At 37.3% G+C, this 27,221-nt stretch overlaps 2 protein-coding genes across 2 annotated transcripts in view; one reads left to right on the plus strand and one right to left on the minus strand.

Annotated features, from left to right (window-relative positions):
- Blo (bloated) overlaps window positions 1–27,221 on the minus strand; it is a 78,497-nt gene that overhangs the window by 31,962 nt on the left and 19,314 nt on the right. Inside the window, exons 2-3 of the mRNA XM_021335806.3 lie at window positions 5,762–5,838; window positions 4,836–5,072 (exon numbers count right to left, since the gene is read on the minus strand). Coding sequence (XP_021191481.3) covers window positions 4,836–4,980 — 145 coding nt within the window. The 5' untranslated portion in view covers window positions 4,981–5,072; window positions 5,762–5,838. The remainder of the gene's footprint in view (window positions 1–4,835; window positions 5,073–5,761; window positions 5,839–27,221) is intronic.
- On the plus strand, window positions 11,903–16,525 carry LOC126054134 (uncharacterized). The gene is made up of 2 exons (XM_064041652.1): window positions 11,903–13,145; window positions 14,889–16,525. The coding sequence occupies exons 1-2, from the start codon at window positions 11,903–11,905 to the stop codon at window positions 16,523–16,525; spliced, it is 2,880 nt and encodes a 959-aa protein (XP_063897722.1).

The raw sequence follows: 27,221 nt of genomic DNA on the forward strand, positions 1-27,221 counted from the left end.
GACACTTTTGACTTAGTTTATGAAAAAAAAATCGGTAAAAAAACTTTTAAGTTAAACGGTTTTATCTTATGTGCACTGAAAACTAGAAAATAAAAAATAGTTACTTACCTGTCAACCTACGTAGGTGGTCCCGGTCATATTAGACTAAAATAAAAACGTGGGGCCCATTAACTATTGCTGTAGTACTCTCTTCTAAAGGTATAATAGGTGTGGATTGCATCGACTTACTATAATTGTAACTGGAGATTTTGACAATCAATAATTAATAATAGAAAATACACATACCTTTCATTAGTTTTCTATTTATAACGATCCGAAACCGCAACAAAATATTTAAGTACTTTTACGAGTGTTTGTTCTTGACAACTCACAGAAATGACAGATAGTCTATGGATGAACACCGTTACCAGTCGGTAACGTAAACTACCCAATAAAAAAAACAAAACTATGATCAGAAATCAGAATAAAAGGACCCCCCTTTTATTCTGATTTGATCATGTCTCCCAACTGCCCATCTCTCCCTACCTCCCCTATAGATAGACAGATTTTGACAGATCTGTCAAAATCTCGACTTTGATTTAGTTCAACTTGTCAACACGCTCGATAGTGAAGCGCTAGTGTAGTTTGACAATGTCAATCACGAAACTTTAAGGTAGAATTCCGTGGGTCGCGATTGTCGCAGCCGCGCGCGACAAAAGTCAACCTATGAAAATGTATGGCACCGCTGCCGAGGGCTGCGACAGTCGCGCGCGGACGACGAATTTCGTGAGCCGCTCGCGGCCGTACGCTTCTCAACATGGTCTAGTGCTTAATAACATCTATAGAATTTTAGTAAAACCAGAATTAAATTTTTGACAATGCCGCGAGCAGCTTACGAAATTCGTCGGCCGCGCGCGACTGTCACGGGCCTCGACAACGGTGCCATACATTTTCATAGGTTGACTATTGTCGCGTCCACGGAATTCTACCTTTAGATCGAAGTCGAAGTGAGAGTGATGTCGAAGTGAGTTGTGATATTTTATAGAATCGACATGCTGGTAAGGTGTACCCTGAAGAGTCATTCAGACTGATTTCAAGGTTAACAATGGTTTTCAATAAGAATTTATCAAGTTTGAGTCACGCAGTCTAACCTTGAAAACATTTTTTCCTCCAAAAGTCGTAATATTCGTGATTTGTCATACATTATCCGAACTATGTCTCATATTCCATAGTGTGGTAAACCCTTAAGCCTACAAATCATTAATTCAGTCTCATCACGACAGCTATAGACAATGATGGCCATGTCATAGTTTTTGCGAATCGTAATAAAGATAAACATGACATGACTATTGATGAAGATGTTACAATGATTGATATAAAAACTGTATGTTTGTATTGTAATTACGATCTTGATAACAGCTGGATTGGTTGTGATAGGATTAAGAATTGACGAATTATTTTGTGTGAAGACATCTTACAAGTCATTAGGTGATTTCAGAAAAAAAGTAAATCGTCATCATGTGCCTTTTTTCGTCTGTGCTGGGTACAGACCTCCTCTCGCACAGAATAGGCTTGAGCGTTCATCACCACGCTTGCTCAATGCGAGTTGGTGATTTCAGACTTTATAGTCCAGGTTTCCTCAAGATGTTTTCCTTCACCTTTAATCAGTCATTGGTAGTTATTCAAGATACGTATGTAGTTACATAAAAAAAGGTAAATAATATTTCACAATTATTAAATAAGGATCATGATTCACAGAAAAAGATCGGAAGGAATCATTTTTTGAACAAGTAAATTGATGAGATCAGTTTTCATTCTATCCAAATAAAGGATGAACTTGAACTTAACAACACAATGGTTAAACCAGTAGCTTGTTCTTTACAGTTTTTAATACGGTTACAATAGCTTGTTCCGGTTCTGCTTTTATGTAAATATTTTATATACTTACCAATAATTTAATTGTTATTAGACCTTTACCAATAACGACTTTAGAAAAACACGGATGCTGAATTGTAAAAGTCCAAAAAAAGCGATAATTGTTTGATTCTTCAAATAATTGAGTTTTTAAATCATCTTGATTTCAATCTCCACATATTTATTTTTATATGTATTATATATCTTAACAACAAACAAAACAAATAGAGGATAGAATTAAACATATTCAATGTAACTGGCAAATCTTTATTCCTCTAAGAGCATCAGCTAAGAGATAAATCTTCTAAAAAAGGCAATTTTGTAACATCCTTGTAACACTGATCATTATTCTAGGCAGCATTCCTAGAGAATGAGTACTATTGAAGCGAGGACAGATGTCTCGATAGCCAGTTTGCATAGACGTCTATATAGTATCCTTGGTAACAATATGTAGAATCTAGAATTGCCTTGGACAATGGATAATATGAAGACTGGCAGCATTGCCATGCTGGATGACAATCATAGCCTTTCGGGCGCGAATCAAATATGTCTTTATACTCTTGTAAATAAATAACTAGAATAATAATTAAGGTTCTTTAAACTACACAGAAATAATAATGTGTTATTTGGGAGTTTGTTCCCGTATTCCTTCTTTCCAGTGAAATACAGAGGCAGTGTTTTTGCAGGCTGTCATTTATAAAAATTATCTTCAAAAAGTAGGGGTATTTACTGATTTTCAGACTACTTTGAATATGAGTTTTATACCACTGTCTATCAATTTCATAAAACTAAACAGGCTGATGATGGTCATACCTTATGTCTCGACAGTCATCAGGATCCTTACTTATTCAATATTGATTAAATAAGAAATTGCTCAAATAATGTTAGGTTATGTATGATGTTTTTACTACAAAGTTTAGTATTCATTTTATTTATCAAATTGTCGACCGCAGCGAGTTAGCGGTCAAGGTCGAGTTGTCTACCTAAAACAAGCTTTTAAGTACTTGAAACTGTTTGTAAAAACCACTCTGAGGCAAATGCGCAGTTTCTGAGAATATTTCACGAAATAAGTTAAAATTTCCAAAATGCGCAAACCTTTATAGTCTTCAACTGCCTATCTGACCTCTTCAACCCATTCTTTGGGCAACCCTTATCCTGGGAACGAGATAAGGTCAAAAAACAAAACAGTTTCTTTTATAGTAAATTTTGCCGTTTGTGCTTTTAAGAAATTATATGAAACTAATAAGGCAGTTGTTCAACTACTTTTGACGTTGACCGTACTACGTAATATAAACATCAAGAAAGTTCTAACTCAGACTCTAAGAGTTATGATAACGAAGCAGAAGCCTGTATTGGCCTGATGAAAAAAAACTATAATTCATCCCGAATCGCTCTATGCACATCTGGATTCATTACCGACTTCATCTCGCTTTTTAAGAAAACACGCGTAAAAGTGTTGTGTGCAACCTATTTGAAAAATAATATCTTTTATGATTGTCACTTTCATTCGATGTTCACGAATAAAACTGTTACAATCAAAATATTTGTTTAAAAAACTGGACAGCCTGAGATCGTCCGTTAAAATATACCAATTATGATTCTTCACGTTCAATTGCCGACAATTATGCACAAATTAATGTTTCTTTTATATTATTTTTTGTTTGCTTTAGCCTCGATTCCTATCTTGTCTTGTCGTCTCGATTATTGAATTAATGTAATTATTTTCTGCCATGATCGGCGACTTTGAAGTGACTTTGGTCAAAGATTTAATAATGTTTCGTACAAGATATGGCAGAGCTACGGACTGGTTTAAAATTGTATATGGTGTATATTGAAATAGCCAAAATAAATACGTAATTAAGCGACAAATAAGTAACAAAAAGCAAGTCAGTATTCCTATCAGGCAACACACTAAATCGTATATTTAAGATTGACTCGCGTCGAATATATAATCAAGTTTATATTGCAAATACTAATACAAGAAAAAATAAACGCAGAATTTACATAAAACAACACAAAGAATAAAATACCGCATTAAAATTCAAGCGAAGAACACACAGTATCGACATCGATAAAACTAATAGAAATACAAGTTTTCAAATTAAAATTAACAAGCTTCGTCGAAAGATAGACAAAATACAAAAAGAGGATTTAGGAAACATTAAATTAGTCTTATTAATTCGCTCGTATTAGTTTCAAGGTGAATCAGTTATTCTTGTTATTTACATCTCCGTCCAATGCCGGTACACTGATATGAAATATTAGTGTGTTAACGATAGATTCCCCTCTCTATTAGGAGCTAGAGATGTCACCTCGCCAGTTAGGTATCGATATATCGCAAGGGTAAAAGTCAAACGTTTATAAAAAAAGAGTATTAACTTTGAAAAATGCAGAAAAAAGGACCTTCGGTATCCTAATAAAAGTGGCGAAAGATTAAAAAGTTTTTAATACAATTTCCATTACTGACCCGGTTTTTATAGGAGCAATGAATGTATTTAAAAACAAATTAAGGGCAATCAAAGGTACATTAATCTAGAATTTGAGGTAGTTACTAAGAATTTTCTAATGCTGAGCTCAATAACCATTTGCCAAAATAGAGGTTTGAATAGACTTTCCTCAGTCACGTTAACTACATATTAACGACGGAAAAAGTAGGTAATGTTCCACAATCAGAATTCACGGGAATTTATTTCTCTTACGTGAAATTCGTTCTAGATTAAAAACCTAAGAAATTATGAATCCGTTTTAGCAATTTGGATATTCTAACATGAATAATATTCTTGTCAGTAATAATACTCTAATCGGTAGTAAAACTTATAGTAAGATCATGAAAAGCATTTCAACATTTCCTGCCATCTGGTCAAGCAGGTCCTTTCCTGCATTTTCCAAACCAAATACTCTTCTACCTCAAACGCTGACTGCAACCCTGCCTGTAGACTCACCGAATCGTTTAACGTGAACGTCTCTATTAAAAGACACAGTTCTCGGTTTTGATTCTTTCGGTTCCTTCGTTTCGGTATCGACCTTCTCATTGGCTATTTGATCGCCTTCCTCGGCATTATCCGCCTTGACAATTTCATCAGTCATTGGGTTAGAGGTACCTGGTGTATGGTACCTCGGTTACTGATAAGCTACCGTCAACTTGGTTGTTTGCGTTTCGGTAACATCGGTATGATTATCTGGAAAAGTTTTTTTTGGAACTTAGATCCCATTTCATAGTTAGTGGTTGACAAGTTTTGGGTTAACCTAATTCTGTTCTTGGTTCTGACTTTAAATATGAGGAAAGAAGCTATCGAAAATATAACTGGAATTCAAAATAATTAGTAGCTGAGTTTAAAAAAAGAAAAAGATAGAACGATGACATTTAAAGGAATTTGAGTAAAAGAACAGAGATGACGATGAGCTAGAATCACGATAGAATTTGGCAAATTAATAGTTGAAAAAAAAACTTGGTTGATCGCCAAACTAAATTAATTACTTCATTTGATTCTGGCATCAAGTGAAAAGCTAGACTTTGGAACATGAATCTAAAAGGCAAATTATCACAACTATTCAATCCATCAGAGCTGGATGCTACAGGTATAACCTATCCAATTATCTTCGGCCCGTATTACAATAAAAAATAATTGAGTCAGTAAGAGTCTGTCAGTCCCTCACCCTCAACGGGAGCTGCTGAACTTTCCTCATGAATCCTACTTATTGGCGAAAATATTTGCAAATCTTTTCAGTAGATTTTGCGTTTATCCCGAACAGATGTATCTAGTGGACATTATTTACGTAATGATTCTGCAATACGGGCCTAAGTTAATACTTTCTAGAGCTTCTAATAACAGCATAGCGTTAGTAAAATAGTTGGTGTTCACAATACCTCCTCGTGTTATCGTACATCAGTGTGGCTCACATCACCAGCAAACGTGGCTTTGACCGCATTTTGCACCTAACTTCCTGCAACAAACAAATGGCATTCTGTTAGAGAAATTCTTGAAATTATTTTCTTTATCTTTTTACGAGTTAATGTTATTCGAGTAGGACTTAGTGCGGGGTTAGTATTCTTATCTATCTCCAAAGTATTGGCTAGTGTAAACTGAAGTTACTATTTCAATCCATGAATAGTAAAATAAATAATCAAAGCATATTGAGCATGGGAGACAAACAATCAAGATATTTTTCTAAAATATTATTTTCGTTATTAAATCCATGTAGTAACATTAAAGGGTAGCCAAAGGGCATGTGATACTCTTCATCTTTATTTCTGCAAAAACATATCATTATTATACTCAGATGATGTCTATATTTCAACACTACACAGGAGGCTATCATTAATACATAAATACGATCCAGTCATACACTCTGCTGCCTCGGTTCAGAGTTCAGATGTTAATCTATATCAGAGAATGTAGGCATGACCCCATCATCAGGCAATGTTCTATCTGTTGTGAAACTTAGGTGTATGTGTATATCTATTAATTAATCATATAGATACGAGATAGAGGTTCCTATGTCGCATAGACGATTATTTATAAAAACTACGAACTCGACGGTTTCATCTGTGTCCCGAGGGAACTTCTTGCATCCGGATGAAAACCAGGTGCAATCTGTTATCATGTCTAAAATGAAATATTATGTACCTTTTAGTAACCAAACTCACTTTCTCATATAACATTAGTAGGCTGGAGTGGTGTTGAAATATTGCAAAAGGAACTTTTTGGTGCAGAAATCTATAAAACATGGGATAAATAATTACAGGTGCGATTAAAGGATTTCAAATTTTATTAACGATTAGGTATAACAAATATTGGACATTACAAATCAATCTGAATTATATTTAATTAAGAACCCACTAAAAAAGGAAATTCCCCTTTGCAAATCAAAAAATGTAAACTGCCAACTTTCCGTCCTAATTCCATTTTGGCCTGTTTGTCATGAAAATATGATAATGTTTACTTATTTGGTGTGTCGATATGTCCCACATTACGGCCGGTTGCCGCTGGACGGCTTACGAAAGCAAATGGTCACTTGCCAATAACATTACTTAGCTTATGGTGGCGCCAGTGATAAGATGTGAGCGGGGCTGTGGGTAAAGGCATTAGAATAAGGTTAATTTGCTTTTAAAATATACAATTATTGGCAGTTTTTCTGGCACAAATGGTGGTATTTTTACTCAGAGAAGGAATGAGGGTTATCCCTTAAGTTCGTATGTACTTTTTGTCACGTTATAGTTTTAATCAGAATAGGACGATTATCTCTTTTCGTTAACTAAAAGTTGCCACAAGTAAGGTTGTGATTTTGAAAAATGTTTTACTGTTGTATATAATCTAGGGCAGCACAAAACCATGGAAAAAAGATTAGTATTGAACAAAAACCATTGCCCTGTTCAAAATCGCTTTCCGCTTGTCGCGTGAACCATCAAAAACTTTTACTCAACACGGAGAGCGGGTGTCATTATGATCCATCGAAGGTTTAACGACCTCATAACGTTTTTATTTATGTGATTTCTCACTAAAAGTTTAATTAAGCATTATTATAGCGCACATTACTTGGTTTTATGCGCATGAAAATTATTTTTTGTCTGTCTAATCGCAATCATGGTTGATTCGGCCCTGGTTTTAATAATAGATGGTGGATCCATTTGGTAACACGTTTTGATAAATGGATGATTAGTGGATCCATTTGGTAATATGTTTTAATAGATAGATGATTAGTATGTGAATTACGATAATGCTATTTACTCTGATCATTAAGATGCAATGTTGCTTGCAATTATTGGTAGTTTTGATCTCTTTACTTTATGATGGAGTGTTTCATAAAACATAATTACAAATTAATATGAATCCTGATGAAACGTTTAATTGAAAACAAAAATTAAAAATACATGAATCCCACGATTTGTTTACTTTATGTTACACTAAATATATTAAGATACCAATCCAAGCTACAAGGTTGAGTGGGTGACCTAAAATACGCTTCGGGTCTTGCAAAGAACATTTGAACAAAATCAAAAGGTGACAATATTACGTACCATTGCAAACATTACGATAATGTTTTACGTAATGCGCTTCTCAAATAAATGATTGTTAGTATATAACCTTTCATTTGGTCGAGTGCACACAGGTAGCTTTGTCACCAAATAAGCAGTCTTTTGTGAAATGTATTGGGGCAAAAAATATACGTGCAAAGTCGTGATTGATTTACCAAGAATATACTCATTGCATTTTTTCTTTGTTCGTCAGACAAGTGAGAGGATTCTATTGAAAAATCTGGAACGAAAATTCTCAAAACTTGCATAAGTAAGTCATATTTTTGCTCGATTTATGTAGAAAAAGACAAAATCTGGTAATTCTAAAAAAGATAGTCTGAGTCGAATTTTCTAGAATTGAGATAAAATCTGATGATAAAAATAAAAATAAAATGATAATACAAATGCATTCTGTCTGCGACAGGTACCAGGAAAACATGAGTGACTAGGAAGATTTGCGACAGAACTGCAGAGGTCGGTTGCACCTTGAAGCCCACGTGTTACACAATATTTTATTTCTCGCCCACGTAGAAAATTGTTCATTCATTGGCGTTTATTTAAATAGTGGTCTCATGCTACTGATATTAAAATTAGCTAGGTAGCTCAAAACAGGACAAATGTTAAATACTGTGAGAAATTGACAAATGACCCATTATGCCGCTGTGGATGCATCGTGACTCTTACTGACTGCGACCCATCATGGTCCTTCTTTAGCACTTTATGTGCCAGGGCCGCTTTTACTTTTAGGAACAATCCCGCAGCCCCGGCGGGCTTTGGCCCTGGTGGGCTTCACTGTGGTGGCTGTCATCTCTACGAAAAAACTTCTGAAAAAATTAAAATATCTTCTTAAATTTAAAAATAATAATAAATCTTCTTAAATTTAAAACAGTCTTTATATAGCTAGCACCTTCTTCATCAATATAACACTAACTTAGAGAGAGTATATTTATGAGTAAAATGTTTTTAAAAAAAGCGGCTAACGTAGCGCTAGATACGTTTCTGTCTAGCCCGCTTAAAGAAAAAAGGCGTAACAATTATTTATATTTTATGTAACTAACACGAATGTTATAGCTTAAGATAGTGCATCAGATATGGCCTGAGGCGAACTCGTTTCTCATTGATAAGCACGGATCGGATGAGCGTTTTTGTGATACTTTATTAAAAGCAATCCAAAACATATGTTGTACAATCGGTAACATAACTGGTTTGTGATATAGTTTTACACCTTTTTTTGGAAAAGAAGACGTGATTTACATCTTCAAAAGAACATTTAATAAAAGTGTGATGGAATTCTGCCGTAGAGAATGTGTGGTATAAAACTTCTACTAAGTTTGATAAAATCATCAAGTAATATCCATGGTTTTTACCGATAGTCCTCCGAATTGTGATAATTATGGAACCGAGTGTGATACGTCAGTCAGAGAAACATATTTTCTAATCATATTGTCCCGTGTATTTATGGGATAATATAAAGGCAAGTGTATATCTTTATATCTTTCTTCATCAAAAATAGTCATTACGTATTCAATGAATAAACATGAAGAACAAATTATTATAATTTATTTAACACTTTTAGACGTAACTGTACAAAAATACCAGTTTACAGATAAGACTAGCGAATATATTATTTGTGTATGACATTTTAATTTAATCGATCTGTAGCGAGCTTTACTCCTAGAACATTTAACTATATGGATACGACATGGGCGTTTGTCAGTTTGCCAAAATTCTTGCACAGACGCCAGTAGGTCAACTTACCCAAATCTGTCAAATTTTACCAATCGAACCTTCCACGATTGTGATAAATATGAAAATCTATTGAAGAAAGACAGATTGAGGAAGGTTGATGTGCTGTACCTTTGGCATAGCGCCGTTCATGCTAGTAGGTAAATGTGTGCGTCAATTTTACGCTTGTGTTTGTCAATTTTGTCATCTGTGTGCGTAGCGATGTAAATGAAATATGTTGCGTTGCCTCAGTTCCCGCGCGTAAATTGGCAGACTTTTTCGCATAGAGATTTGTGCTCATAGCGGTTCCAATTAGTCAAATGCTCTTAGCTTCACATAGGATCCTAGGCTATGAAGTCAGTTATAGTTTATTCTGAGCAATTATATCTAGCTCTAGTGGATATGTACTTAGTGTTAAGTGCATGTGAAAATGGTATAAGATCTGTTAAGTCTGCATTAATGTTGTTTTTATTCGCTGAACAACTATGATTGGTAAAGTCATTAATGAACCAGTTACTAATGACTATATTTCAATTAAACAAGACGAAATTGTACCTAATGATCGCTTAAAGATGTTTCATTACATAGGATTTTAAAGTAGACCTACCAGAAGTACATATGAAGTTTTTGAAATTTTTAAAGAAACGCTTTTCAGTGACACTTTTTAGTTTTTAAAATAGTTTTATTAAGTACTAGCTGGTGCCCGCGACTTCGTCTGCGCAGGTTTAGTATTTCGAACAATATGTTTACAAATTGTAGCCTATGTGTTATTCTGATGTATAAGCTATATTATTGTAAAGTTTCATTAAAATCCATTCAGTAGTTTTTGCGTGAAAGAGTAACAAACATCCATACATCCATACATACAAACTTTCGCGTTTATAATATTAGTAGGATATCCTGCCTTACTGTATCCCTAAAAAGTTCAGCATGGTATCCATGGTATATAAAGTTCTATACCTCCAAAAAGATGTACCTGACTCCTGTCCTACATGGGACTGATCTGGCAATGATTGTGACAGCTCGCATGACATATAAGGTAGCAAGGACGGACATTTTGGACCAGCAACTATTTATATGGACACAAACTCGCTACAAGTTTAGGTTTTGTAAGACCAAGGCATTTTAATGGAGAGAGAAAGGTGGTTTGATGGCAGTCATAATTTCAAGTACTGATGTCCTTTTTTAGGTAGTTTTGTAATGATATTCTGTAATAACTCGCGTGGATGTCCGTCCAGTCGTTTGCCAAATTATGGTGTCTTAAAATCTTAATGTACTGGGATAACATAAAGTGATGGGATATGATTGGATGCTACGGTATCCCTTTCTTTTGTGACAAATATACCAAAAAATAACTGGTTCTAGTATAATGTGCGAATAAAACATGTGCTAGGCGTCTCTATCACAAAAGTTTTACTGAGTAATTAAAATAAACTTTTCCATTTCTAAAAAAACAAAGCTTGGTAAATATCCGAAACAAACTGCGTATTACGCCATGGATGGCGAACTTTTTCGACGGCCGATTACCAAAACAAAAGATGTCTGCCTGTTCGAATTCAGCGGTCGTTCGGTCAACAACTTCAAGCCATCGATCGAAGGCTATTGTCGTGCTTTTTGGGCCAAATTACCATATTCTTGTTCTTGTTCTTTTATTTAGTTTTTGTGTCTTCTCCCTGTAGAAAGTCGTGGGATGGGTATTTTGGTGAGTTGCACCTCCTGTATGCTATGTTGCCCTGGTAGTTTGTCACGAAAGTGATATGACAATATTATTATTTTAGTCTCTTGTGCATGCTAAATAATGCTTGCAAGTTTTACAAGATGTAATTTGTAAAACAGGTGTCCAGAAAGAATATTAACTATATTCTCTTTAGTTTTGTAATTTTTTTTACTAACTTTGTTCAGAGGATGGCAAATAAATGGTGAAGGTGTTGATTTTTAAACTTATTGTTTCAAAATGTTCAAAGGAAACATAAGTATGACCTATACAAGACAGTTGGGGTGTAAGGGGAGAACGGAGTTTACCATCTATCCGGCCCAAATGTCAACCCCACCTGCACGCGCCTGATGGCGGCGGCGGAAAATTTGCTGCTGTGGTGCTCCCTGCTAGATAACGGACGGGGCTCTGACGACCGAGTCAATGGCGGTATAACCATTCGCCCGCTCTTGAGCGGATGAGGCAGCAACGGCCTGGGAGATTAAATACCTCCTGAAAGGTAGGCGCAGAAGGCAACGGGAAACCACTGCGACTTGCCTCCCAAGAAAACCATCATGAGTAAGGACAAGCAAAAGAGATACGTGATGTCATGCGACCCGGCCAACACCCGGCGCCACATACCTTCCGGGATATGTGGTGTTAAATGTGCTACCGGCCACACTGCTGTGCTCCAACAGGCAGTGGGTGGAAACAATGCTACTGTGGTCCTAACAAGGTCGGGCTCTCAAGCTCTGACGACACCTAACATCGCGACGCATTCCCCTTCACTCAAAAAACCCTTACAAATTGGAACCTGGAACACACGTGGACTTTTACATCCTGGCAAATTGGACACAATTGTAAAGGAAATGGACCGTCTAAAGATTGACATGCTCGGTCTGAGTGAGACGCACTTGCAGCAATCGGGGCATTTTGATACCGACAACGGTCATACAGTATTCTGTTCTGGAAACGGCAACAAAAGCCGTAACGGGGTCGCTTTCATTCTACCTAGGAGGCTTCATGGCGCCGTTTTGGCGTATGAGACTATATCGGACAGAATTATGTGCATCAAACTAGACGCTCGACCCTGCAAATTAAACATTGTGCAGGTGTACGCTCCTACTTCTAGCTCAACTGAGGAGGAACTAACAACATTCTATGGTCGGCTCGAAAATGTACTGAACAGCATCCCGAAGCGCGAAATCACTATGGTCATTGGCGACTTCAATGCTAAGGTGGGATCTGCATATGGTCCCGACTGCAACGAATTCCTTGGTAAGCATGGCCTGGGCACAAGAAACGACAGAGGTGAGAGCTTTGTTGAGTTCTGTATTGGCAATAACCTGGCAATTATGAACACAATGTTCGAACAACACAAGAGGCGACTTTATACATGGACCTCTCCTGACGGTAAGACGCTAAATCAAATTGACTATGTCACCATACAAACAAGATGGAAATCGTCTATAACCAACGTCAAAACTTACCCAGGTGCTGACTGTGGAAGTGATCACGAACTTCTTGTGGCCCGCTTTAAGATTCATTTAAAAATGGGCCGGAAAACTCCTAAATTGTACACCAAATTAAATCAACAGGAACTTGTATGGTTCTCCGCGGCGGTTTCTGCTAAACTAGAGTCAACTGAAGTGGATCCTTTTGATGACCCGGAGACAACTTGGTGTACTCTTAAAACAGCTCTTCACTCTGTAATCAAGACTATGCCTAAAACAAACACCTGCCATCGCAAGCCATGGATATCTCCCGAGACATGGGCCCTAATTGAAGAACAACGGGCTATTAAGCAAGAGGGATTAGGCAAACCCATTGACAGAGATCGATACCGTGCTCTCCACAATAAGGTCAAACATAGCTGTCGGCGGGATATAAATGCTGATGTCAGCCCCGGATCTAGGGGGGGGCAAGCCGGGGCCCATGCCCCGGGCGGCAAATTCAGGGGGCGGCAAAATCAGGCGGCTGCCTGATTTTAAATCCTACATCACACATCACAGATTACCATAATAGATACCTACAGGGCCGTCTTAACCTATGGTGCAGGGTGTGTGTATGTCTCAGGGGCGCCCCACCACCAGGAAATTTCGAAAAAATTACACCCGTTTGATAAGGAAGTTCCATTGTATCATGATACTGACAAGCAAAGTTTCTAAAAAAGTCGCCTTCGCTTTGTTTAATTGATCATTTTGATTATTTTTCACTTTTAACATCCTCCAAATAAGTGAAAAAATTCTCGCTCGCTACGCTCGCGACTAAATGACAGTGGATGTATAGTTTGTCTGATGGTTTATCATTTTTATTGACGCACCGAATCAACGAACACAAATGGCACTCGCTCTAATCACGGTTTCTTTTTATTGTACATAATTCCCAGTTTCATTTGTGAGTCTTCAGGGCCGTCTTAAGCTATGGTGCAGGGTGTCCGAATACCCGGGCGCCTCGGTCTCAGGGGCGCCACGGGACGCCCCTTTATAATAAGGAAGTTCCACATTGTATCATGATACAGACAAAAAAGTCACCTTCGCTTTGTTTGATTGATCGATCATTTTGATTATTTTTCACTTTTAACATCCTCTAAATAAGTGAAAAAATTCTCGCTCGCTACGCTCGCGGCTAAATGACAATGTATGTGCTATTTTTCTGATTGTTTATTATTTTTATTGACGTACCGAATCAACGAACGCAAATGGCACTCGCTCTTATCACGGTCTTTTTATTTGTACACTAGCTTCTGCCAGCGGTTTCACCCGCATCCCGTGGGAACTACTTCCCGTACCGGGATAAAAAGCCTATAGCCTTCCTCGATAAAGGGCTATCTAACACTGAAAGAAATTTTCAAATCGGACCAGTAGTTCCTGAGATTAGCGCGTTCAAACAAACAAACAAACAAACTCTTCAGCTTTATAATATTAGTATAGATAATTCCCTGTTTAATTCGTGAGTCTTCAAACAAATAATTTAAAAAAGTTCGTGGCTTTACAATTTACTTAGTCACTTATTATTGTGTCGTAGGCTCAAAAAATTTCGCGCTCGCTTCGCTCGCGCAATATTATACCTTTTATAAGTCAAATGTAGCAAAAAATATTATTTATGGAGTCCTCAAAAACAACAAAGTTTGCGCTTCCGACTTCTTGTTAGTTTCCAGCGCTTTTTTAAATTTATTAACTTTTTGTGTCCCAAAATTAAAAAATTTGCGCGCTACTTTCGCTCGCGCAAATTTTTACAATTTGCATTATTCTGTCTCGACTTTCATAACTTAAACCTGGCCAACAGTTTGAGCCTACAATGATTTGGACACTTTTTTTTAAAGTCATTTACCTACCAAAAAAGTGACTTTCGTTGGTGAAAATAAACATAAGTAGGTAGGTACGCGGGGCGGCATTTTTCAGTTTTTGCCCCGCCTAAAAAAAATTGAAGATCCGGGGCTGGCTGATGTTAACAATGTATGCAGCGAAATAGAAAAGCATGCAAATAGCGCACACACAAAGGATCTATTCATGAAAATCCGTTCACTCACTGGTGAGTTCAAACCTCGTACCTGGATAGTTGACGACGAAAATGGCCAACCAATAACAGAAATAGATAAAGTCCTGGAGCGTTGGCGTGCCTATACAGAACAACTTTACAGAGATGACACTCAGCCTCTGATTCGACGTTGGGAGTCCCATGAACTGGAACCTGATATACTGCTAGCTGAAGTTGAACATGCAATTTCAAGGCTCAAGAATAACGCGGTGGGCACTGATCAGATTCCGGCCAACCTCCTAAAGTCTTTAGGCAGCGTAGGCACAAAACTACTCCACAACATATGCCTTAAAGTTTGGAGAACGGGACAATGGCCCAAGGACTGGGTCGAATCCATAGTCATTCCGCTGCACAAGAAGGGCTCTACGCGTCAATGTAGCAACTATCGCACACTTTCGATCATCTCGCACGCAAGTAAAATTATGCTTCGTGTAATCAGTGATCGCCTTTCATCTTACCTGGATAGGCAGATCCCAGCAGAGCAATCCGGTTTTGTGGCTGGTCGAGGCACACGCGAACAAATTCTAAACATTCGCCAAATCATAGAAAAGTGCTACGAATTCAACAAGCCGGTCGTGCTGTGCTTCATTGACTACTCTAAGGCGTTTGATTGTGTGAACTGGCAGTCGTTGTTAAGCATTTTGCTGGAGATGGGCGTGCCGAAGCATCTTGCATTTCTCGTCCAAAATCTGTACGCGGATAGTAATGCCAGGATTCGTCTAGAAGACTCTTACTCAAAACCTCTACGACCGGAGCGAGGCGTCCGACAGGGCTGTATTCTCTCGCCCAAACTGTTTAACATCTACGGCGAACACATAGTCCGAGCGGCTTTGGAAGGTTGGGAGGGAGGTCTGTCTGTTGGCGGAAGAAAGATTAATAATCTTCGATACGCGGATGACACGACACTTGTAGCTTCTAGCGAGGAAGAAATGGCCGTCTTGTTTGACCGGATTGAGAGCGAAAGTGCCAAACTTGGCTTGCAAATTAACAAATCAAAAACCAAATTACTAACCGTGGACCGCGAACAAGTTTTGACCAACTGCATCCGCCTCAACTCGTTAGACCGCGTCAGGGAATTCAACTATCTCGGATCTCTCATCACTAACGATGGCAACTGCGATAGAGAAATCATAAGACGTATCCGGATTTCAAAAGGTGCCATGACCAAACTTGAGAAAATTTGGAAAAACAAAAATATTACCAAGCGTACAAAAGTGAGACTTGTCCACGCACTTGTGTTTCCTATTTTCTTATACGGCTCCGAAACATGGACAATCAAAGCCAACGTAAGAGCACGAATTGATGCCTTTGAGATGTGGATCTGGCGTAGGATGCTGCGCATACCATGGACAGCCTTCAGACGGAACGAATCAATCCTGAAGGAGCTTAAAATCACTGTGCGCCTATATGATATCTGCCGATCCCGCATGCTAAAATTCTTTGGGCATATAGCACGTAGTGGTCCAGAGTCCCTGGAAAAACTCATCATAATGGGTAAATTGGAGGGGAAAAGACGAAGGGGCCGTGTTCCTGCAAGATGGTGTGACCAAACCCAATCTCATCTGCAACTCCGTCTGCACGAAGCTATACACACTGCTGCTGATAGGAGCACCTGGAGGAAATTATCCCGGCCCAGCCTCATTGCTGACAGTGACTAATGATGGTCACGATCCCCAATCTATGGGGGAACGACTTTGATGATGATACAAGACAGTCGGATCGGACAGTCTAGCCATGGCCTTTATTAATTCGAAAAACTCAGGTATATTTAAATAAATAAAACCGATTTTAACATTACCTGGTTGAAAACTTCCTCATTAATATTATTAACATCAATAAAGTCTTCTGGGTATTGTCAAGCTCCTTGTCAACGTCAATCCGAAGATATGTATGTTTATAGTGATGTGCCATTATCGAGGGATTATTTACGATATATCGACAAAAACTTGAGGAACTTACGGTTTAATTCGCCGAAAAGCTTTTAAATGTTTGTTAAAAGGTTGTTGTTTTGTTTTTAATTTTCTGCTGAAATGTAATGTTTTTGTTATTAACAAATCTGTTTTACTAATAACAACTAACGGGGTTTATGAACAAAAAAAAACCTTTGAATACGAGATAAAATGTTAAATTGCTTCACTAAATAAAGGCAAATAAAATAAGGCTAAACAGATGATTACGCGTCACGAATTAATCAGACCACACGCACTGGCTTCAGCAAATTGCGGTTAACAATACTCTTATTGCGAGCTGCGGCTACCGTCTAACAAGGCAAGGTAATCAATTTAATAAAGTGAGTTAAAATTACACTAACGATTACTTTTTTCCTGAACAGTCTTTCTTGAACATTGAAGAAGAAAAAGGGGCATTTTCTGTCAAACGGGAGACATAAAAAAATGCCTATTTAAAAATATCACTTAGCACATAATGCTTATAGTTATCGGCACGGATAATGAGCTCTCGGCAGAAGAGTGAGGATCGCTTTTCTGCGCAGGTGAAGATCAGGGATCAGGGCATCCTTGCCGAAGATTATAACACGGCTTTAAAAAAACAATCGTCCAAAGAAAAATGTCGCCAAATAATTATTCTCGCCGAGTCATTTCCCATCCCTATACCTTCGAACAGGCGCATGGCCCAAATATGGTCACAAGGTCCAACGACCCATTGCCCGGAGGCTCACCTTGTTCTCTCTAAGGTCACTGAGAAAGTAAGGGTCCATATTTATTTTCGCTACCGATCGTAACTCGCCGATGCAGTTTTTTGCCGTGAGAAGAAGATTTTACTTATAAAATAAAAAAAAAAAAATAAAATAAAAACTATTTATTGCAGACCCACAAGTCCATAGAATGTTAGTAACATGGAAAAACTTAAAACTAGTGTTAGTAAATACAATAAAAACATACTTTAAAACAACATTCTTCAATCTATTTTATGGCATGGGCTCTGACCCAGTGTTGGACGTAACAAGAGTCCAGCCTATCCGCTATAACGGCCAGGATGGTGTTGGTGCTGGCGCGCAGCCTGCAGAGCGCCGCGGCATACCGCTTGCGGAGCACGGCGTGGAAACCGTCCACGTGCGCGTCCGCGAACATGCCCGACGCACTGCACCAGCGCGGCAGCCCCAACAACGCCCTGAACGCGTTATTGTACTGAACTCGTAGTGCACTCAACGAGCGCTGCGTATAACGAGCCCACAGGCTGCAAGTGTAAAATGACGTACAGTGCGCTCTAAAGAGAGTTATTTTAACACTCGCCGCACAACGCTTGAACCTGTGAGCTATCATATTGCCTCTGATCGACAGCGCCCTACGCTCTCTATCCATGTCCTCGTCATCACGTAGGTGTTCCGTGACCATGTGACCAAGATATTTAAAGCTAGTGACCACATTCATCGGTATTCCGTTCAGATTAACGGGAGGGACCTGCTCGGGTGACTTTGTACCAGCTTTAAATATCATGAGCTCACTTTTTGAAACATTATATTTGAGGCCATGTTTAGCCGCGTACCTTTCACATACGTTAACCAGTTTCCTAAGACCACCGATCGTCGGGCTCAGCAGCACCATGTCGTCTGCGTAACTGAGATTATTCACACAAATGTTATCTACATGGCAGCCGACGTGCATGCTGCTAAGCTCAACGATCAGCGCATTAATATATAAATTAAACATAAGTGGGGATGATAATCCACCCTGTCTCACTCCACATTGTAGCCCGTAGGGATCTGATAACACGCCTGCCCATTTAACGAAGTTAATTTGACTGTGGTACCAAAACTTAATGATAGCAATAATCTCATGAGGTACATTGGAGTCTTTGAGCTTATCCCAAAGCTTATTATAACAGACAAGATCAAATGCCTTTGAAAGGTCTAAAAAACAGGCGTATACAGGCGTCTTTCTGCTGGTATAATACTCAACAGTATGCTTCAGGCTCAGTATCGCGCTCTCAGTAGAAAGTCCAGCGCGGAAACCAAACTGTGCATCATGTAGGTTGATACATTCCGACAACTGAGTCTCAAGCACACTATCCAATATCTTGGCCACGACTGTAGCAAGCGAAATCGGCCTGTAGTTAGATTTCAGCGAACTATCACCTGTCTTATTCTTAAGTATGGGAGTGACTATTGTTTTTGTTAGATCACTGGGTAAGTATGAGTGTCCAATACACAAGTTAAAAAACATAGATAACAGTCGTGCAATGTGTGGCCCCGCATTTTGCAAATGCTCGATGCTGAGCCCATCATGCCCTGGTGATTTTCCACCTTTCATGTTTTTAACAATTTTTCTTACATCCTGAGCAGTAATTTTAAACACTACGTTTTCACTAATGGGGTCAGCGTCCAACATTGCATCACAAACTCCTAATGGGGATTCTACAGTAAAATGATCTTTAAAATTATTTGCGATCATCTTAGTTTCCGTAACACCCTCGATGCTCAAAGGAAGGCCAGGCTTCAAATTCAGTCTATTGGTATGTTTCCAAAAGTCTCGAAATTTATTATTTGAATGCAGTGTCGCTAGCCGGTCCATTTTTATCTGTTCCTGATGTTGTTGGCACCATTTAAGATTCTTTTTGAAAACCTTTCTGCTGTGACACATTGCTTCATGAATAAAACCTGATTTAGGTTTACCCCACTGTACCCAAAGCTGAAAATTAAGCCTAGCCTCCCTATGAGATTCCGCAACATGTTTATTCCATCCCATAATTTGTTTCCCCTTAACACTTGTACCCACCCTATAGCTAGACTCAGAAGCCTCACTCAGTGATGAGACAATATCATTGTACAATTTATCCAATATTTCTCTGTGTTTCAAAATATTACAACGTTTATCCCCGCATTCACGCAATTCTACAGGAAAGTCAATTTGTCTTAATAAGTTATTACAAAAATTTGTATACATACCAATTTGTTCTGGCTTCCTCTCACCCCAGGCAACTTTACTTTTAGGAACTGATTTACACTCATTTTTGGATTTAATTATTCCTAAATCACATTTGACGGACACAGGATAGTGGTCAGACCAGTAGATATCATAATCTACCCAGATATCTAAAATAGAGGGCCATGCTGCGCTAGTAACAACGACATGGTCCAACCAACGTCGACAACCATGCGCATCGCTCACAAAAGTATGCGTATCAGACACCAACCCACACTTGACAATGTCAGCACATACCCAGTCCATGTCCTCACAAAAACTTATTAGTTCATTATAAAAGTTCTCATTTGGATGCGCATTGAAATCACCTAGAACATATATACAGTCTATACCACTATCTTCAATAATAGCGTTAATAGCACCCATACACTGTGTGAAGTCAGTCATGTTTTCTGCACAGTCAGTAGGCATGTAAACCGATATACACATAATAGACCGATCACTAATCACTAATTTGATTGCACAAATTCGAGGGTTGTTACACTCAACCACGGTGACAGACGGAAACAGACTTTTACGCCACAATATTGCCGTCCCTCCATGTGGTCTACCACGCACGATTCCTGAAGACGTGTCCACTGCCGACGTTCCCGTATAGCCAAAGTCAGGACTGATGCTACTCAGCCAAGGTAAGTCATATGGCAGTAGCCAAGTTTCTTGTAGGGCAATTATGTCAGACTGCAGCATTAATTGCCTAACATCGTCAAGAGAACGCTTAACATTTTTACAATTAAACGTCGTAAAAATAAAACTGGAATTGCTAGCATCCATTTGTTTATGTACTAAGTGACAAAGCGTTTCCAGTACTGTTATCAGAGATCACTTTCCCAGCACTGTCACGGTGACTAAATTCTACAAAACGACGATATCGAACACCCTCTGGCCAAAAATTCTCATCCATGAACATGCTTAGTTGGAGTCTTGGTACCGTTACCTTAAAAGCATTGTAATCCCTCTGTGATTTCATATTAATTTTAATTATGGGAACACGCAAACTTGACTTGCTAAAAATGTGTTCAGAAATATCACTTTCCGCCGTACTTTTATCCACGTTGTATATAAACAAGTGTACTTTATTATCCGCTGCCTTGAATTTAGCTTCAGGCTCAAAGATGGCCTTACCCTTTTGGCCAATAAACTTATTTTTCAAACGGTTTCTTTGAACAAGTATCCATTCTTCTGTTGGTTTCTCTTTCTTCGATTGACTAGGTATATTCACAACCTCAGAAAAAAGCTTAGTTTTAGTTGAACAATCCATATTTAGTGTCCTCGATATATTTTCTTGAGAATCAATCGGTTTACTCATGTTGTTTACGCTGAGACATTCCATAATGTTCAAAGGCGATGTTACATTCGTGGTTTTATGCGCACAAGATGACTCGCAAGACGTACTCGCCACCTGCGCATGCGGAGGGGCATCAACATTCGCTATTTTAGACGCGCACTCGTTATCAACGAAATGCGGGTTGGACGCGACGGTTTCTTTACGCTCAGTCAAACTAAGGTTTTTATGATTAGAATTGTTTACCGTCGCAATTTGAGACCTTGGAGATTGACTAGATATTGATTTCATGGAGACATATTCCAGCCCCATTGGTCCACTGTCATAGGAATGGCTGTTAATTAGATGCGCACCTCTTTTCATGTTTACATTGCTTTCAAAGTAATTAATAATAGATGCCTGTTTTAAGTTATCCACTTCACTTTTTAGCGAATTAAACATCTGTAAAGGCACATATTCTTCCTGCATGCTTGTTAGATCACTACGCAATAGCACTAAATCTTTTAGAAGCCGCGTTACATCTATGTGATCAAAGGTAACGGGGGGTAGTTTATGTAGGTCACGGGCCACAAATATCGGGATTTTCTCAGGATCCGTGTTCTTCAGTAACGTTATTACGTCTTCCAGGTCCCGCTGAGACCTTCCATCACGTTTGCGATTTTTCATACGCTGCGATGTTGGCAAAGAATTAAAAAGAAGTTTCTTTGCTTCCAATATTTCCTTAACCGAGAAGGCACTGTTACAAATTCTCACAAGACTTTCTTCATCCATTACGTCTATTTTATTGCTTATAAAAGCTAAAACTTCGCTTATAACGATGTTACATTTATCGCATTTAACAACATTATAAGCCTACGCGCACACTGCAGATTAATCAGTCGCCTGGTAATTGGAAAAAACTATTTCTTTAGAAAATCATGAATTCAATGAAAATTTTTAGTCGGTTTGATAGCGAACAAATACTTACATGTTGTTACGTGTGTCATTTATGGGCCCAAAACAACTATCGGCCGACTAAAAGTTTGTAGTGTGCTCGAACTTTAAGGATTACTTTCGGGCATCGGACGCCAAATTACTTTCATTCTCATCTTATTTCGATACTGATGGCCTTTTGTGGAAAGTAGAAGTATGTCGGAGCGTTTAAGGGTCCTTTTTAATACAGCGCAGTGCTTGTTGTAATGTGCATTGTGAATTTAAGGGCTTGAGAAATGTCGACTTTGCTTTCAAAGTTTGTTGCAGTTTATTTTGCGCTTTTTTACGTTACACAGAAGAAATGAATGCTCTTATTAAACCCCTTCTAAAAGCTGTTTAATAAAATACCAGATATTACAGCTACCATAGGCAAAGCCTAGTTAATATAAGAGAAGTAAACCTATTCACAAGATGATTTTTAAAGAAGCATTCAAAGAAAATACGGACCTATTTTTATGCCACCCAAGATGGCTTGTCAATTTGAACCAATTACCAGATTCTTATTCGTATCTAAAAGTGGTTTTAAGTCTTAAGTTATTATTTATTTTGTTATTCATGTAATTGTGGTTAGTTTAGCCACTAACGAACGATTGCTACAGGTTTGAGATCTCGTTTATCGATCAGACGCCATTTATTGAAATGTCAAGAAAACGGTCCAGGTTTCTGATTCAATTAGATTTTTTGTGGGCAACGAATCAATTTGAAAATGTTTGCTTTTTTGTGTCATAAATTATGCTGTTTCTGTTATTGTGGAAAGATGTATTGTACTTCTTAAGTGCATATTTAATTAAATCCGTGATTAAAATAAATCGAATCCGTTAAATCATTTGTTACAGCGATAGATAACACCCGGAGAAGATACTTTTTTAATAAATGATTGTCTTATAATAGTGAAAACGTATAATTAATGCTAAGACAAAATTCATGGCTTAAATACAGTCTAAATGTCTGTTAGCCGGCCGGAACATCGTTTCACAAAAAAACTAAACTTGAGCTTTTTTTACTACCTCCTAATTACCTATTGACAAATAAACCACCTGATTGAATCTCCCAACAAACAAAAAATCCTCTCATAGTGGCTAATAATGCCAAAAATAAATATCTTATAACAGCCGTATTAACGCTAATAAGGGTGCGTTTGGGCACAAATTACAAGAACAATAACCTCAAACCCCCCTTATATTTGCTTTATTGACAGCTTCTTTTTCTTATATGTACTTTATTATAGCAAGCGATAAGGGAGTCAAACTAATAAAAGCAAAAGGATTTGCTCTTAAAAAGCCAACCAACCTTATACATGTTTTATAATGGCGAGCAACAAGGGAGTAAAACTTATAGCGGCAGGACAAATTCTATTTTAAAGCTATTCGCCTTAAAATCAGTGTTTGAGTTTCTGCAAGAAGTGTTTTGTTGACTAATTTTTCACAGTTTGGCAGCGTCAACGAGTATTTCAAAGAAAACAAGAACCATGATTAATTTCATTCTTTTTTAGTGTACCTGAATCCGAGAGTATATTGTGTTTGTTTATTGAGAAAACTGTGTGGGAATTCAAACGTATGATAAAATGTGGTACAAAAAGTGTAATTATATCAACGCGCCCTTGAATTTGGGTAGTTTTCACGTAAAAATGTGAATAATTATTAAGGCGTGTTTTTTATAACGCTTTTACAAGGGTAATATCATTCTCACAACGTCTATTAGAAATCTATAAGATTATAAGCTCTGTAATGGCAACATTTATTCCATCTGCTATCGCCATTTTATCTACCGTTAGGGTTCCTTTCATAATTCCGTAGCTGTATTAATATTAGCTATAATACATTTCAGCTGTTATCACAATGGTCGTATTTACGGAGAAGATCTCACTGTCCAAAACAAGAGATGGCTATGGAATTTGACACATTTTATCGTACGAAGAAAATGTTTTCATTGCAAATATCAGACTTTGTCAAGCATACCTTCACATTTGTGATTGGGCGTGAAAAAATAGAAGTTTTGCTACTATTCACTTTCTTGTTTTGTCAAAATTGTAAAGAGTATTTGATTTATGATCTTTATTGAAGATGAATGTGAATATTGTAATCCATAATTTTATTACACATTTCTCAATAGTAATAAAAAATTTCAATACCTAGGCAATGAAAAATAATTATTACTAGGTCAGTGTATGCAGTGGGACAGCATAGGCTAATTAAAAAAAAAAGTGTAAATAAATAGATATTTTAATAAATAGATTGTAATATTTTTAATAGATCACTCAAAGCCATTGTGAAATATTATTTTTTACTGCCCAGTTTTTGACATCACCACCGATATCCATCTTATTTAACTCAAATTTAGTTGAAAATTTATGTCTTCTTCACTACCACCACCGTTAAATTCTTCTTGACTGATTTCCTGTACTTCATTGTCATCTTCCATAAAATCATTGACGGAACCCTCAAGTGATTTGTTGGTATCGGGTTTATGACTATAAGTATAAGTATTTAATGACTATGTAAGTGATTATGGATTGCGTTCATTCTTGTAAAGACCATATAAAATGCAGAATATTGTTTGTTGGGTAGACATCTTATGAAATGCTCCTATGAGTTTAAAAGCATCATAGTTAGCTTATGCATTACGATTATAAGAACAGTTAGCCAAATGAAAAGCTTTTATAGGGTTTTGAATATTATAAGGCTTAAAAGCATTGTAAATGCGCTTATGAGAATAACACATTTTCAATCCTTATTATAATCATGTAATTTGGACTTGTTATGCTTAACCCAACCAAATTATAAGAGTAAAGGTAATATTAGGCAAATCTTCTTATATTGTGCCATAATAAGGAACATTGACATAATGAAAGCGATTTTAAAGCAACTATAAGAAATTAGACCTTAAACATATAATTTTATAAGAGTAGCTTGTTTGTTGGGCTATTCATTCCATTCAATCGGTCGTTCATACACGTGACATTCGATTTTCAAACGCATTCAATAATAACGCAGTCGACCTTGACCAACCGTAATTATCGAACTCTTATAAGTTATGCTATCCTAGTACTAATATTTCCACAATGTATTATACCTCTAGAAAACTTGATTGGAAACTAAGTAACTGTGGAAATTAATTAAATGCAACTCATTTGAGACTGGTTTTTATTAAAATTAAATAAATGAATATTAATTGGTGTTTTCGTTTCATTGACGTAATTTTATTGATTGCAATATAAAAAACCAGATGAACGGATGTGTCTCAAATTCAAAATATAAAATGCTGTTTTTCCTCCTCGATCGGTTTTCCTTCTAAATTATAGTATTTCTCGTAAACAATGTTTTAATTTTCTTACTACTAACTTACACCGGTGATATTTTTTGATTTACTATCAATCTAGTTAGCAAGTCTAACTTATAATGAAAAAAAAACAAAAAAATCATTATACACTTGTATAGTAAGCAGAATCTGTTCTGTAAACAAATTGGCCTGTAAATTAATTTCTCAAGGAAACAGTGAACTTCTACTAATTTGCTGCAAAGTACCAGGAGTACAGAAACCATAAAGAACTAAATGGCATAAGTACGCAACATGATCTTAATGCCACAGCAACCTTTACACGAAATTGCCGTGATCGGTTACCAAAATTACACACACAAGGTCCTTGAATTCACCATGGGTGTAATTTTCATTTCTATTCTAAAAGCTAACCCGAAACTAATGGAATTATTCAATTTCTCATATGCACGTGTTCTTTGGATTTTGTACTTGAAATAATTATAGCGTTTTGTTATTGCCAAATTGCTAGAAGGACGCGTATGCTGTGATTTTTCATGCAGCAAAAAAGGCTCGTAGGTTGATTGTAGCTTTTAGCCCACGTTCGTAAATATTGTGTTAGCTGATGATCTGTTCATTTAGGTGTATCTATTTTTGTGTTTATGCGTAATAAGTACTTGAAAGAGTTTTAATATCATCGCGAGTAACTTGGTAATAGCTACTTGCAGTCATGAAGTCCTATTCCCTTGCGACACCAAAGCAAAAATTATGCAGGTAGGTAATTGCTAAAAAGAAAGATACTCTTCAGAAGTATCAGAAAACTAACAGAGACATGAGAAACAAAGCTTTAAGCATTTTTGTGGACTCAAAATACTAAAGAAATTCACGCTAAAACAAAGAATAAAGTTCAAAACACGAACTGACATTCTCAAAATTACTTAAAACGCACAAAAATCTGTAAAACAATGAAAAAGTCAAGTTCCAAGGTCCCCCATGGGTTCACTAACACTGTTTTATCTCAATAATTATACTGTTTACATGCGCACGAGTCCATTTTGACTTTTTACTCATTATGTACATGTTTTCGCGTTGGCAACACAAAAACTCGTATTTAGATCTTCCAGAAGATAGTTTGTGCATGAAACTGAGCTTGGATATCAGTTTTTTAGAGTTCCTTCAACGCTTGGGAATGAGAAGGTTCGACTATAGCCAAGTGTAAGAAAATGGTCACCCATTCAAAAACTGTGTGGCCTAAAACTCATTAATTAACCGACTTAAAAAGGTTTGAACTGTATATAGGTATAGGTATGTACATATGTTTGTTCGCGATTAGCTCACATTTGGCTTAAGCGATTTTGATGCGGTTTTCAGCATAGTATTTGTCAGGCTTAGGAAAGATTTCTTTAGGTGCACTTTTGAAGACATTTTTGTTTTTTTATAAAATATCTCTTGATGTTAAAATAATGACCTATTTGTAGACCAAAATTATTTTTTTGCGGATAAGATCTTACTCTACAAAAACATCGAAATAATCTCAAAGTGCGAATCGATTCAACCTTCGCTGATCGATATTCTAACCTTGCGATAAAACTAACTAATAGATACATTTACTAATTGAGCTGTAAGTGCGAATGATCTCATTTGTGCAATTTTATATTGGCTACGGATTGTTAGAGAGCTTCTGTTGTTCTGGAAAGATTGATAATTATACTAGACTAATCGATTTTAACAATATACCTAGCTCCAAAGTTACCAAGCTTTCCCAACTATATTGGGATCAATGGGAACGTCTTCCAGTCTAAGCGGATGCAACTGATTACCAGTGCTTTACAAAGAGCGACTGTCTATCCGACCTGCTCAACCCAGGTACCCGGGCAGCCTTGGTTAGACTGATTGTCAGACCTG

Source organism: Helicoverpa armigera, chromosome 25 (genome assembly GCF_030705265.1).
Source record: "Helicoverpa armigera isolate CAAS_96S chromosome 25, ASM3070526v1, whole genome shotgun sequence".
Taxonomy (NCBI): domain Eukaryota; kingdom Metazoa; phylum Arthropoda; class Insecta; order Lepidoptera; family Noctuidae; genus Helicoverpa; species Helicoverpa armigera.

Coding starts and splice junctions, on each gene's coding strand:
- LOC126054134 (XM_064041652.1), top strand. CDS start 11,903: ATGAGTAAGGACAAGCAAAAGAGATACGTGATGTCATGCGACCCGGCC. Junction 13,146..14,888: donor TATTAAGCAAGAGGGATTAG/GCAAACCCATTG, acceptor GTACCTGGATAG/TTGACGACGAAAATGGCCAA.